Genomic DNA, 15,333 nt, shown 5'->3' with positions numbered 1-15,333 from the left:
AAGTGTTAGTAAAGTATGATGGTAGTTTATTATAATGAGAAATGATAAGGAGCGATCTGTTCGTACTTTAAAGAACTTTTTAGCACTCAAGATGACGTTGAAATCATTTTATTTTATCAGTTCCACCCTGTGTCTTCGGAAACATTTGTGGTTGTACGTCATGTTCCATTGTGCATTTATTACTCATGCTAACATGTTAACATGCTAACATCTTATTGGTGAGTATACTGCACACTACAGACATGTTTGTCAAAAAGAAAATTACAAACAGGTCTCTCACTAGTACAATACGACGCACAACCAAAACAGTTTTGAAAGATCTAAAGACGAAAACAGTCAGTAAAAAATTGTTTTGAATGCATTCTTGGCTACAAACATTCATTTAATGAGGCGTATTTTACGTAAGAAGTGATAAGAGATTTCGCACATCGCTATCACAGAACGCAGCTGAGAATGACTCGCAGAGAGTAAAAGGAACGAAAGTGACACAGACGTCAACACCCGAAGCCTCCTCCCTTCTCCTCTTCCCCACCCACTCGGGCCGTGACGTCGTCGTCGCCGCCGCGCGGCATAAAGCCCGCCTCGGAGCTTGGGCGGCGTCGCCGGCAGGTGGCAGCAGCGGTCGGCGGGTGCGCGCCACGACGCATGCGCGAGCCCGGAATTCGCCCCCGCGCACCCCCACCGCACCCCCCCGCGCCGCGCACCGAGGGCTCGGCTCAGCGCGCCAGCCACAGCTGCCCTCAGTTATGGCGGACTCCTGCTTCCAGCTTCCCGCTCCATATTAGCTACCAGCTACTTTACTACTCGTACTCACACCATACTACTCTACTGTCGCCGCGCCGCTCCGCGCCGCGCCGCCCGCCCAGCGCAGCCAGTGGAAGTGCAGCCGGGCCCCTGCTGAGTACGTCTCGCCGGTCCCCGCTGTCTCTCGATCAAGGTAGGAGGGCCGCCGCCGCCGCCACCGCCAGCCAGCCAGCCAGCCAGCCGGCGCTTATCGACTCGGCTGCCCGCCCGCGCGTCTCGCCCGGAGTCGACGTCGCTTGCCGCCAGCCAGCTGCTGCCAGCACAGGGGCACACAAACAAGCTCTCCGCGCAACAAGCACCGCCGACTTACCCGCCTAGCAGCGCACTTGCTAGCGCTAAACTGCAGTCTCCCGCTCTTCTCCTCCCACCAGAGTCTCATTTCTCCCCAACAAGTCCCTGTACCAGAATGAAACAGCAAGGCGAATTTAGTCATAACCATCTAATGTTGTTGTTTCCAACCACATATCTGTCCTCAACATCTCTCCATAAAAGGACATGAGGAACCTCTCTGGACAGCACCTTGCACTCCAGGCTTCCTAATAACATTTCTGTCAAGTAAAATAACTATCTTTCTGCACTGCTGTTAACGAAACTCCTCTAGTCTGATCTCAGCTCCCCTTCTCTTTTCACTGACAACAGCCATAACTGCAGTAGGAGGAGAATACACGACTCTTATGTTTATATTTCTGTACGTTTGCAGGGACAATACGCAATCTGTTTAAAATCTGGCCAGATCACTGGTCGGATAAGAAGCAAATTCTCAGGCTGTACACGCAAAGCTCACCACGCACTCGTAAAAGATCTTACTTTACCAAAAAAATTCAATGTCATGTCTGCTTCCACACGCTGACTGGACCTTTTCTCACCAAATCTGACGTCAACAAGCTACTGCCATATATCACTGAGTCCCTCTGCTCGCTAAGAATGGGTTACGCCGTATTCGTACTGTGTCTGAAGCATCAAACTGACTTTATATGACTTTCCTGTTTAGAGTAATAACAAAGAATAAACATACGGCTTCCGCTCATGACTAGTATGAAATTTGTGGCAGTTTGGCTATTCACTGGGTAAATTATACCCTTTTTACTTTTCTAATGCTGTCACGGCGACAGGGGAGAGTGTTACGTGGTGTAGCGAAGTGAATGTCAGACCACACCGCGTGGGTCGGCCGTGCGCGCAACTCCTGGGGCGCAGGTATGCGCGTTTTAATCTCAGCCAATCAAACCGAGCCGCGCCAGACAGCCGTAATCCCTCGTCACATGGGCGGGCGGCCGCCGCCAGCTGAGCCGGCGAGTCGTCCTCCTGCATGCCAAAGCTGCAGACAGGTCACCTATGTGTACGGCGTACCTTTATTGTCTCAATACAGTCGCAAGTCCCGAGACAAATTCCAAATGGCTCTGAGCACTATGGGACTTAACATCTGAGGTCATCAGTCGGCTAATTACAGACTTCCTAATTCGTAACTAGTGATTAATAGAGTACTTTTGAGGCTGTAGTTCGAAATAGCTATAGATACGTAAATTTAAGGTTCCCAGGATTCTCCATTAATGACGAATTCAAAGGAGTGTCGGAAGGGAATATGTACATGATGGGCTCTTTCTATACAGTAGTTTTAGATGTGAGATGCTCCACTCATTCTTTGTCCATGATGATTCTTCAACTGTTTTCGAAAATACAGGTAAAATACCTGAAATGCACAATACAGGGTTGCTTGTTTTATTGTGATGGAGCACATTTACGCTTACGTGTGAGGTAACCGTGCTACTGCCTATTCCCGTAATATATCTTTCTGACACCATATACAAATAATACTAAAGTGATTGCCCCAGCTAATAAACGAAAATCTACTCAAAAATCAAGTGACCATATAATAAGTAAAACAGCAGCAGAACTTTCCAGATGAAGGTGTTTAAATCTCTATGATTAATGTATTATATCTAGCCACATGCTAACTTTTAAGTCTAAGAATAGTAATGTACTTATAAGATGAAGTGATTCCACACTGACGTCGAAAACTTTCGTGCTACTTGAATATTTCAACACATCTCACTCACCTAAAACATTAAGCACCTTTTGAGACGATCATCACATCTAGAAATGGAATGGAAAAAAAAAAAACGAAGAGGAATTTTTGTGCTACCTTTGTCATGCAATTTGCTAGTAACTCATTCTATTCTAGATAGAGCTCCAAGTTTCAACTGTCATATTGCTCATATTGCTTCTGTGACGCGCTTAGGCTCAAAATTTTCAGCTCCAGCACTTCAGCAAATCTCTTAGAGTAAGCTTCATCAGATGGCAAAATTTGCATTTTCAATACGCCCTGCACTAGAGATCGATAGGATGATTAAGAATAGTGGAATATATTTGTTCTGTTCCTGTTTTGTACCAACGAACTGCACCGGTATACAATCCTAGAGTAATTAAAATTTATCTGAATCTTTACCTTGACATCTTTTTAATGCAATTAAATGAAAACTGCCGAGTAAAACAACTGTTTCCGTGCAAAAACGCCATCGGGAAACATTTTTACCTACAGCATGTTTCTGTGAATCCGGAGTCCAGCAGATCAGACGCACGTTCTCAGCAAATGTTTGAAGTATCCCTTTCTTCGCAACTCCACAGCACCTAAGTTCAATTGCTATTTCCGTTACACATTTCGCATAGTCATTCAGTCTCGCATGTCAAAAGGGCTAGAGGAGCAGATGCGAAAGGAATATTGCATGTATCAGCTGATGAAATTTTGTTTCATCGTGTTCATTGTGGTACCGGGTTTACAAAAAACGGTGATTAGCAGGGAGAGACAGCTTCACTTTGATTGCAATGGAGTTTAAAATGATTAAAGTAGAAAAAACATCTTGGTTTGAAAATGAAAGGACACCGTCATCTTCGCCTCCCACTGAACGTGGAATATAGAAAACAAAATGCCAAGTTCACAGACCTCTGAGGAGGTTTTGAACATAGTTTGGGAGAAACTAAGACAGGATACTCTTTCACTGTAGAAACTAAATCTTCAGATCAACAGCAGCAAGAAATGAAATATATGATATAGTATCATTCATATTTTAAGTTTACATAGTTGCCTATTGCGTTAATTAGCACCCTGTAATCAGTAATGTAATAAATAAAATATACACTACCAGTTACTAAAATGACTTATCGGCGGCAATTTCCGCAGGAAACTGTTAGTCCTAGCTACAAAAATTAGCTACGCAACTATAGAGAGGATCTGCAGTACAGTTATCGTTTATCAGTTTGTAAATTGCAGAAGACACTTTAAACTAACTGTTCATTTCAAGAAGTGGTTTGTCCATTGTTATTCATTTCATCTTTCGTCCTTTCGTTCTTCATGGTACTCGTACGCCGTCTGAAGTAGTATGCTTCAACAACCCTGAAAATATATTTCTAGCTACAACAGCCAAAGCAGACCAAACGAATGAAGCGAAGAGATAATAGCAAGTGCGCAGGGCAAAAGATATTTGTAGAACACCTGTGCTACGAAAGGATCAGCTGACAGAGAAATCTGTCAGGCTGTCAGTTACATCACTCAAAGAAATTACACCAAGAGCAAAATTTGTACAACTGTTGGCATAGGTTAATATTAGAACATGTAGAACAGGTTTTTGATGTATACTGCCGTACTAGATATACAGAGACAAGAAACGATAGAGTAAAATAATGAACTATCGTAAAAAAGAAAATAAATATATATAAATCGTATTACTGCAGCTGCTGGAATAAATTTGCTCTGAAGCGATCTCTCACGGCCGTGGATATCTACTTGTAACGATTACAAAACACGAATCCAGAATACACTACTGAAGTGGCTTGAAAATGAGTTTTTGCGTATCTTTTCCTGCGACTTTTGAAGCAAAGAAATTGACTTTGCATTTTATATTGTAGTGATGAAGCCAAACAGAAATGCTTTGTGTTCGGATATTGCTGCTCCCCCAACCACACCCCCACTTCAAAAGAATGTGCCCCTTCTCTAAAATTCATTTTTTCGCTAATTAGCAGTACTCCAAAACGTAATTTTTCAAAGGGTTTCTACTCCTCACCTGCTGGGAATAAAGAAAACTACACAACTATATACCCCACGACGTACAACAGTGGTGAGCTGCAAACATATCCATACGTGGTGAGTAAGCTATAAATTTTAGGGCAAAGAGTAATTTTTGTATCCGTATTACAGTTTCCTACCAGAATCGAGGGAGATAACAGTGATTGTTTGCAGCTCTCTGTGCGTTTTGTTTTCTAGCTTCTTTTTCCAATACAACAAAGCTTTAGTAGTGTGTTGGTTTTGTCAACCATGACACTATCGAAAACTCCGTCCTAGAAACCATATCTTGGAATTCTTTCCTAATGTTTTTGATATTCTTCCTTCCAGTGTCGGCCATAGGAAATTTCTCAACATCTTCTTGTAGTAGCCAAGGCTGTGACAGCAAAGCGCCTCCTTTTTTTATTGCAATAGATTTGTTTTACCTCACTTGGTGGATTTATTATAGTTAATCGGTCTCGACCTCAATGTGTCATCATCCGAGCCATACTCCGTTTCAAAAGTAGCACTTCAATATGTCCTCAAGCGCTCATCGTCATCACTTAAAATCAGACTTTCTCCTTCCCTGGTTTGTTTTAACAGTCTTCAGGTTCGGTCATGCGTCTGCCGGTGACGGCCTCTCCGGGCACGCATTATTGCACCGCGAGGTGCTCCTGTCGGCACCGCAGAGCGCCGTGCGGCGCCGCGACCTGTAATTACTGGTAATGCGGCGACTGATGTGCACCAGTGACGTCACGCCGGCACGGCCGCTCGTTACCAGCTGATGCGCCCTCCGCTTATCGCCGCTTCCTAACGACGTCGCACCGGCCCTCGACTCGACGCATGCACTCGTCATATCAGCCAAGCACAGAAACCACCACGAGGTGCCGTCTGCACGCGCAACGCACCGTAACGGAATTCCGCCCAGGATACCGATACAGCGAGGTGCTACGATCTTGTTCGAGAACACTCGTGTCCAAAAATGTTTACCTGAGACCCCGTGTAGGTCTTCAGAACGCTAAACAAGTCTACCTATAATTTTATAACTGTCTTTACGCAAGAAGGTCCCGCTAGACGGTGTATTCTGTTTGGCAGTTGGTTTCAGTAACGTTTATCTACATCTACGTCTATATGGAAACTCCGCAAGCCACCGTACGGTGCATGTTGGAGGGTACCCTGTAACACTTCTAGTCTTTTCCTTTCCTGTTCCACTTGCAACGAGCGGTGAAAATCGACTGTCTATATGCCTCGGTATGAGTCCTAATTTCTCTCACCTTATCTTGGTCGTCCTTAAGCGAAATATATGTCGGCGGCATTAGGAATCGTTCTGCAGTCAGCTTCAGATGCCAATTCTCTAGATCCTTTCAATAGCGTTACTCGAAAAGAAAGTCGACTTGCCCCTCCTCCTCCTCCTCCCCCGCCTCCTCAAGGGATTCCCATTTGAATTCCTGAAGCATCTCCGTAACACTGGGTTGTTGCTCGAACCTACCGGTAGCAAATCTAGCAGTCCCCCTCTGAACTGCTTCGATGTCTTCTTTAATCTGACGTCTTTAAGCCCATCTCTGTATATAATAGTTTTCTGACTGTCTTATTTGCTAATGAGAAAAATGTAACTCTCAGTATGTTCTTAAAAGGCAATGTAAAACGATTTACACATTTTTCGAGAATGGCGTGATACATAGTATTACATCATTTTTCAAAGGCCTGTTTATCTTTAAAAATATTTTCAATATTGTGTTTTGTTGTTATTGTAGCCATCAATTCGCAAACCAGTTCGACGCAGTATTCTCCGCCAGCCTATCTTGTACAAGCTATTTCATATCCGGACGTCTACTGCAATTTTTTGAACCAGCTTAGCGCTTTCAATCCTTGGTCTCCCACTACAATTTAACTATCCACACCTTCCCCCATTACCAAATTAGCTACTCGTTGATGACTGGGGATGTGTCGAATGAATTTACCCCCTTGTATAGTCACGTTGTGCCATAAAGACCCTTTTTAAATGACGCTTTCTGGTACCTCCTCTTAGTTACACGACCTACTCATCTAATCCTCACCATTCTTCTGTAACACATTTCAAAAGCTTCTATTCTATTCCTCTCTGTACTATTCATTGTCCAACTCTTACTTCCAAACAATCTAAACAGTTTCAGAAAACGCTTCCTAAAACATGAATGTAGATTTGTGCTAACAAAGATATCTTCGTGCTGTTACCAGTCCACATTTAAAGTCCTCTATACTTTCACCATTGCCAGTTATTTTTCCCCGACATAACAATTACTTGTCTACTACTTTTTTACTTTTAGAGCTTTATTTTCAATTTTAATTCCCTCTGCATCTCCTCATTAAGGCCATCACATTTCGCTATCTTGTTTTAACTTAATTAGTCTCAAAACGTCTTTTCAGTTCTCTGTCCACACCATTCTAGTGATCTTCCAAGTCCTCTACCGTATCTGATTAAATTATATCTCATCGGCAAATCTTCTTGCTACATTTATTATTTTCAAACTGCTTCTTCGTTTCCTTCACCGTATGTTTTTCATCACTGTGTGGTACAGATTGCGTGACATGGAGGATAGGTCACAATCCTGTCTCACTCCCTTCAAAGCTATCGTCCCCCTACGTGTCATTCGATTCCAAGAACTGCACTCTGCTTTGTCTACAGCTTGTAGACAATCTTTGGCCCACTGTCGTTTTATCCCTGATAAACTAAAAATCCCAAAGATCGTACTCCAGTCGACATGGTAAAAAGCAGTGGCGTCAGTTATTTCGCCTCGGGAAGAAGCGCTTGGAGATGAACTACTTTAAAGCTTAGATTGCTACTACTTCCATAAGAACACTAGATGAAAAACAGATTGAAATTTGTGATTTTCGGGGTTTCCACAGTGTCTTATTGTTCAGTGGTTAACAGTTAATGTGCGAGGCAGAATAGAGAAATCATAATCCATTCTTGGACCTCACCTCGTCGCTGTCATCCAGTAATATGAGACAATAATGCCTGTACGTAAGATAACTCGTTTACAGCACAAATGTGCTCTTCTAAAATACAAATTTTGTGTGACTTGTAAGGTCCCTCCTGGTATAGCGTTTAATTAATCTCATATTCCCTGTACAATGAGAGACGAAGGAATACTGTAAGTTAAGTCATTGAACACGCTTGTAACAACGAAGTAAGAGCAACTGAAGTGAAATTGAACTTATTATAAATCTGAACAAGCAAGGCAAAAAAACTATTCTTCAAATATTGTAACGGTAATTTGTCGTACTACCTCAAACTAATCGTTTTACGTCCTCACTTTCGAACGTTACCGCAGGATACTTTTTTCTTTTTAATGTAATTCTTCTCATTCACATATAAGCGTGGCTTTAGATATAGAGAGTTGAACGGAGCTTCTACACACGACTGCATCTCCAAAGATGATAGCACTATCAGTGAATATTCTTACAAGTTTGCTGATAATTGCTTTTAGTCTTTAAATGGACAAGAATCAATCAATTTATCACCTGCGCAATCACTGTGTACTCATCTGCGTAAGGGAATTAATTGCAAATTAAACTGCGAACTGCTTTCAGGACTAAGAGCTTAATCGCCCGTTCGCTAAGCTACGCCGCAATCAGTTCGTGCCAGTAATTACTTCCGACCTTGGTTTAGGTGGCTACTTCAGCAACATCGTTGTCTATTACATTCCTCTGCCACAGGCAATAGACGGAAAGTAAGTATTTTGTGAGACTCGCCAAACGATTTGTTTAATGATTTTGATTGTTTTGGATATCGCTCTTCAAACCGTTGTAGTAGGAAATTAAAATTAACAAGCATCTTTCCTTTATAAAAATAGAGTCTGTAGTGTAACGTCCCATCGACATTTAGAGCATTAGACATGGAACGCAAAACTGAGGTGTGCAAGGACATTGAAAGGATTATCAGCATTTGAGAATACGGGAAGGAAAGGGCAACTGTAATCATGATGTTGTGACGCGGATTTGAGCTCAAGCTCAGTGTCTTAAAACCTGCCAAACTTTGTTAAAAACTCGGCAGTTCTTGATATAGATAAATGAAAGGTAAACTCTAATTGAAGCAAAATTTCAGAGTTCAGTGTCACCAGTGGTCTAATTTACAGAAAGTTGAGCATTAATGTCAAGGTCTATTGCATTCTTTCGAAAATTTCTAAATGTTGATGTGAAATAAATCGACACTTTCTCTTCACCTGTTCCAAGAGGAGCCTCATTCCCTCGAAGACTTTCATGTACTCAACCACGCGAAGTAATTTTTTGGCTAATTAACATTGTGCTACTACTTTCAATACGGACGACTGTTACAACTACAAGGAATCATTTCTGATACAAAGCACCATTTATATGATTTCCTTTCGTCGACGTTTTTCGTGTTAACAAGGAATATCGACTCTAGTATTTCTTTCTGCTTTCAGTTTCCTTTACATATCTAGTTTTCACTTTATTATTATTATTGACAAGTATGATGGACCGCAATGAATGCGTGTCAGCTGAAAACTAACACATTCTGTCGATCTGTACACAAAGTCCTTCTCAGCAGCCGAAATGAAGCTAATATTTGAAATTTTGGTGACTGAAGTAAGATAATCTTTCCATTAAACTATGTTGCATCTCATTCCAGAATAGTCACGGACAATTGTCTATTGAACACTCTTACGTAATTACTGCTCACTACCAGTCATGGTGAACAGATTTACTGCGCTATGGGCCAAAGCTAACACAGTAAAATTCTGCATCTATTTTTAAATACATTTTGCACAGATAACCAATGTTAGTGTTTTCTCACAGGGAAAAATACAGCTCAGTGATAATATGTGCTCAACAGTGTGGATGTTATGAGGATATCGTAAAAATAAAGATTATTAAAAAAAATCAGAAATAATAACAGCAGCTCAACTGTTCGCATAAAACGGGCTTTACATCTTGCGTAATCTCCTACAGAGTTTTAATGGTAATATTTTATGTACAAAGTGTCTCACATTTTATCTGGTGTTCTAGCAGGTATTTGTAATTTCCTTTTTGCATTGTGTACCTGGAGTCAGTCAAAACAAATTCTTCTCATAACGTATTCATGGGAATCCCATTGTCGACTAAAACCATGGGTTTGTTTCTTGTTACAAACAAAACGATTTTTCAAACAGAATTTTACATGCCTTTTCGATAATCGGTCCGAGATTAGTCGAGTGCGATATTCGTTTTATCGATATGTCGTAACAGGGGCAGTAAATCTGGAAGCGTGACCAGTGCTCCAGCAGTGACAGCAGTGACCTGGCCCACGCTGGTCGCTGTATCAAAGCGTGCAGCGCTACTGAGGCGCTGCACCATTGCTATTTATTTATGTGCTTTACTCTTCCTGTTAAAATATATACTAGATAAAAAAAGTATGACACTGGACTAATCTGAGACCATTCTGTTTAATAACCACGCAACATTCCTATTTAAAAACAACTCTGTTTTTAATGCGAAACAAACCACCACTTCCTGTTGAAGCTGTGTGTGACATGAAAGACGAGCAGTAATAGTATGGGTTGTTTCCAATAGCACACCTCACGTTACAAAACGAAATTGAAAATATCTGCTGCAACTATAGAAAAAATGCACCAGACGACTCTTAAAAGTGATACCAGGTATATATTATTCCTTATGGTAGACAGCAACAACGATAATACATCAGATTTTTTTAGAAAGGTAGATTATATACTACTCATGAATCTCTAAAACTTACTAATGTTTACCTGAGTATCATTACCATTAATCACGTGCCGAAAATAATGGCTGCATATCACAGAATGAAGCTTGAGAAGCTAGCAGCAGCTAACGCAGGACGAATTACTTCATTTCCAACATACAAATCCATTGGCGGTGTCCACGTACACAATCGGCAGAGTTCTCACGGTCTTTCTAAGTTTTAACAGGAGGTAATTTCTTTATTCTTTTTTCCTTATTTAATACTGAAATCTAGTACTGAAGAAACGTCAATGGCCAGGAAATGATGAGAAATTACACACTACAGGTAAAACCAATTGAAAAAGGCGATATGATAAATCAGTGTTCTCCCACCGCCTCGAATCCCAGAGAGTTCTTTCTTTCCGGCTACGTTCTTTCAGGGTTGGTCAGCGTGAACTGAGAACTATTCGTTCAACGATCAAGCAGCTACTCATAAAGCGCACATTACTTACATTGTTGCCAGGTATTGTCTCATGTAAGCCGTTACTATTCTGTCAAGATTACGGAAAACTTTTGAGCAGCCATGAATTACACTACTGGATCATGATTTCCGTATGTTTGAACGAGTCTGAACATCGCCTGGTGAAAACTAACGTGTTGGCTTCGTGTGACGAGCAGCATAATTTGCTGATGCTGGCTCGTGTTGCTAACTGTGAGGACGCACGGGAAACTGCAGTGTGTGGTAGCCACTGCAGAGAGCCGTTGCGAAACTGTGGCCTGGTGTTTGCTCCCTGCAATCGAAGAGCTGCTGGGAAAAAGCATTATGTGTAGTGACGGAGAAAACATTCATTTGTGGTCTAAAATTAAAAAAGGTTGTTTTTGAGTTAATAGCGCAAAATTCTGTTTCTTTTAAGGGTTACTTGTGCACTTAAGCTTCGCGTTAGACTATGCAAATACGACGGTACCGTTTTTACCTGCTCTCGCTAGATATAATCTGTTTCTGTTCCGTGAATGCACCCTTTCTTATTATGTAATGTGCCTGTCACAGTGCAGACCATAAGTAAAGAGTGAGTGTATAGTAACATCTAGCATAAAACCGTGCGTGTAACCAGTCCATGAACTTCCATCGACTACATTTCGCTTTTTTCGCGGTAGCTTGCTTCATCTCATAATGACAGAGAGCTATTATTTTTTATTTTATGTCTATCGAACGCTAATTTAAGAAGAGTGATTACACAATGTTGACAACATCACCTAATATCTGACATGGGCTCTGGATGAAGTTTCTAAATCTATATGCCCTCAGTGCACCACTACATCGAAGTGTAATATCAACAACTGGAAGGTACAGAAAGTATGATTACACAGAAGAAAGCTAAAAAATAATTTGAAGTATTATGTAGGTAATGGCGAGGTACTAGAAAGCATTTTGTCGTAAGTTCCTATGGCACCAAACTGCAGAAGTAATCGGTCCCTAGGCTTACAGACTACTTAAGCTAACTTAAACTAACTTACGCTAAGGACATCACACACACCCATGCCCGAGGGAGGACTCGAACCTCCGATGCGAGGAGCTACGCGAACCGTGGTAAGACGCCCGAGACCGCACGGCTACCCCGCGCGGCAGAAAGCATTTGTGAGGAACGTAGTGTGTGGAAGCCCATACGGGAATCAAAGGTCATTTATTACGTAGACAGATAGCAATTAATCTAGCCCTGGAATCAATAAATGAAAGGAGAAACTATAATGATTTGAAACAGTTTAAAGAGGTTTGTGGTCCCAGCCTGAAGACTGACTGGCAGCGTTAACGCCTCTCTGTTACCTATTCTCTCTTCATTTCCTCATATGGGCCTCCCCTTGCCCCCTATCTAATACCTGGAGCGTTTTAGTCTAGATATTCCCTATATCCTCTCACCTTACATAAATAAATTAATTTCTTCACTGTTTCGTTGATAGTGGAAATATTCTTTACCTTTTCTCCTAATGTTGTTGTTGTTGTGGTCTTCACTCCTGAGACTGGTTTGATGCAGCTCTCCATGCTACTCTATCCTGTGCAAACTTCTTCATCTCCCAGTACTTACTGCAACCCACATCCTTCTGAATCTGCTTAGTGTATTCATCTCTTGGTCTCCCTCTACGATTTTTACCCTCCACGCTGCCCTCCAATACCAAATTGGTGAACCCTTGATGCCTCAGAACATGTCCTACCAACCGATCCCTTCTTCTGGTCAAGTTGTGCCACAAACTTCTCCCCAATCCTATTCAATACTTCCTGATTGTTATGTGATCTACCCATCCAAACTTCAAAATTCTTCTTTAGCATCACATTTCGAAAACTTCTATTCTCTTCTTGTCCAAACTATTTATCGTCCATGTTTCACTTCCATACATGGCTACACTCCATACAAATACCTTCAGAAATGACTTCCTGACACTCAAATCTATACTCGATGTTAACAAATTTCTCTTCTTCAGAAACTCTCTCCTTGCCATTGCCAGTCTACATTTGATATCCTCTCTACTTCTACCATCATCAGTTATTTTGCTCCACAAATAGCAAAACTCCTTTACTACTTTAAGTGTCTCATTTCCTAATCTAATTTCCTCAGCATCACCGGACTTAATTCGACTACATTCCATTATCCTCGTTTTGCTTTTATTGATGTTCATCTTATATCCCTCCTTTCAAGACGCTATCCAGTCCATTCAACTGCTCTTCAAAGTCCTTTGCTGTCTCTAACAGAATTCAATGTCATCGGCGATCCTCAAAGTTTTTATTTCTTCTCCATGGATTTTAATACCTTCTCCCAATTTTTCTATTGATTCCTTCACTGCTTGCTCAATATACAGATTGAATAACATCGGGGAGAGGCTACAACCCTGTCTTACTCCCTTTCCAAAAACTGGTTCCCTTTCGTGTTCCTCGACTCTTATAACTGCCATCTGGTTTCTGTACAAATTGTAAATAGCCTTTCGCTCCTTGCGTTTTACCCCTGCCACCTTTCTCCTAATAATAAACTGATGTGTGAGGCTTGCTGTTTTTAAGAGCTTTTCCCTGCTTCTGCAGCGCCATAACTGAAACGCCACGTTACCGGAATATGCAAGGCCTAACTCCAGACGAAGCACTTGATAAATCTCTTTTTTATATCCACATTTAGGCCTCTGGATGTATGCAGCATCTTTTAATTGTAATAGGTTTAATTTTACTGATCATTTTTGGTCATTAGAAACCAGAATTTGCCATATGAACCGATTTTACTTCCCAAGTACTTAAAGGAATTCACTTGTCTGGTTGGTATATCATTAAACTCAAATGTTTACTGCGATGTGTTGACTATTACAAACCATAATTTGGTTCTTCTTTGCAATAATTATCGTGTTATACTTTCTCTTTAAGAAATTTGCTTCATCTTGCTAACATTTTTTTTGTAGCTTTTCATCCGTTTTCATCCGTACAGCCATGTCGTTATCAAATCGTGTCGTTTTGGATTCTACTGCATCAATTTATATCACTTTCGTATCTCGTGCATATTTTTCAATGCCTTTCATAATATACAGGCCGACAACGCTGATAACAAGTTACATCCCTGAACTACTACTTTCTGTACGTAAGTCTCTTTCACTAAGCCATTTGAATATATGATGCCTCTTTGGTTTTTAAACAATCCATATACTACATCTATAATACAGTATATACTAAAATTTGGAATAATAACTGAAGTTCAACGAGAAGAAATAAATACTTTGAGGTTGATCGATGACATTCTAATTTTGTGAGAGACAGCAAAGGATTGGAAGAGTTGCTGCAAGGGATAGAAAGCGTCTTGAAAGCAGGGTATAAATTGAACATCAACATAAGTAAAACGTGGACGATGGACTGTAAACGAATTAAGTCAGGTGATGCTGAGGGAGTTAGATTAGTAAATGAGACAGTGAAAGTAGTAGATGAGTTTTGCTATTAACGCATTAAAATAGCCGATGATTATACCGAAGTAGAGAGAATAAAATGTAGACTTGCAATGGGAAAAAACGAGTTTCTAAAAAGAGAAATTTGTTTACATCTAATATAGATTTAATAGATAGGAAGTGTTTGCTGAAAATATTTGTATGGAGTGTAGCTATATATGGAAGCAAAAATTGGACGATAAGCAGTTGACACAAGTAGAAAACAGAAGCTTTCGAAACGTAGTGCTACAGAAGAATGCCAAGGATTACATGGGTAGCTTACGTAACGAATGAGGAGGTACTGAATAGAACATAGAAGAAAAGAAATTTGTCGCACAACCTGACCAGAAAAAGGAATCAGTTGATAGCACGCATTCTCACCAGTGAGAGCAAGAGATGATTTCTGTGAGCGGATTCAGAAAGATGTAAACGGCAGCACTTATTCGGAGATCATCAGGCTTTCACAGGCTAGAGTAATATGAAGAGCTGCATCAAGCCAGTCTTCGCACTGAGGAACACAATAACACCAGAAACTATTCGTCTATGTCAGTACCAGGGATAATCGTCGTAGGAAGTAGAATCACCTCAGGACGACGAACAATCATCCGATGTAAGAAGTTGAAGTGCACAGTAAATCATCATAGTCCAGTTCACAGTTTTTTTAGTGCATCTGCGAATGCAGTAAACAATGATTTCCTTATGTCTGGGCCGGCCGGAGTGGCCGTGCGGTTCTAGGAGCTACAGTCTGGAACCGAGCGACCACTATGGTCGCAGGCTCGAATCCTGCCACGGACATGGGTGTGTGTGATGTCCTTAGGTTAGTTAGCTTTAATTAGTTCTAAGTTCTAGGCGACTGATGACCTCAGAAATTA

General features: G+C 41.2%; 1 protein-coding gene across 1 annotated transcript; it reads left to right on the top strand.

The window, feature by feature from the left end:
* The first annotated feature begins 645 nt into the window (after positions 1-645).
* On the top strand, positions 646-1,122 carry LOC126335837 (uncharacterized). Its single transcript, XM_049999306.1, has one exon. The coding sequence runs from the start codon at positions 646-648 to the stop codon at positions 1,120-1,122; it is 477 nt and encodes a 158-aa protein (XP_049855263.1).
* Positions 1,123-15,333: the final 14,211 nt, after the last annotated feature.

This window comes from Schistocerca gregaria, chromosome 2 (genome assembly GCF_023897955.1).
Source record: "Schistocerca gregaria isolate iqSchGreg1 chromosome 2, iqSchGreg1.2, whole genome shotgun sequence".
In the NCBI taxonomy this organism is placed as follows: domain Eukaryota; kingdom Metazoa; phylum Arthropoda; class Insecta; order Orthoptera; family Acrididae; genus Schistocerca; species Schistocerca gregaria.
This window is presented reverse-complemented; position numbering and strand designations above follow the sequence as displayed.

Excerpts from the sequence above, each read along its gene's own strand:
- LOC126335837 (XM_049999306.1), top strand. The coding sequence starts at position 646 with ATGCGCGAGCCCGGAATTCGCCCCCGCGCACCCCCACCGCACCCCCCC.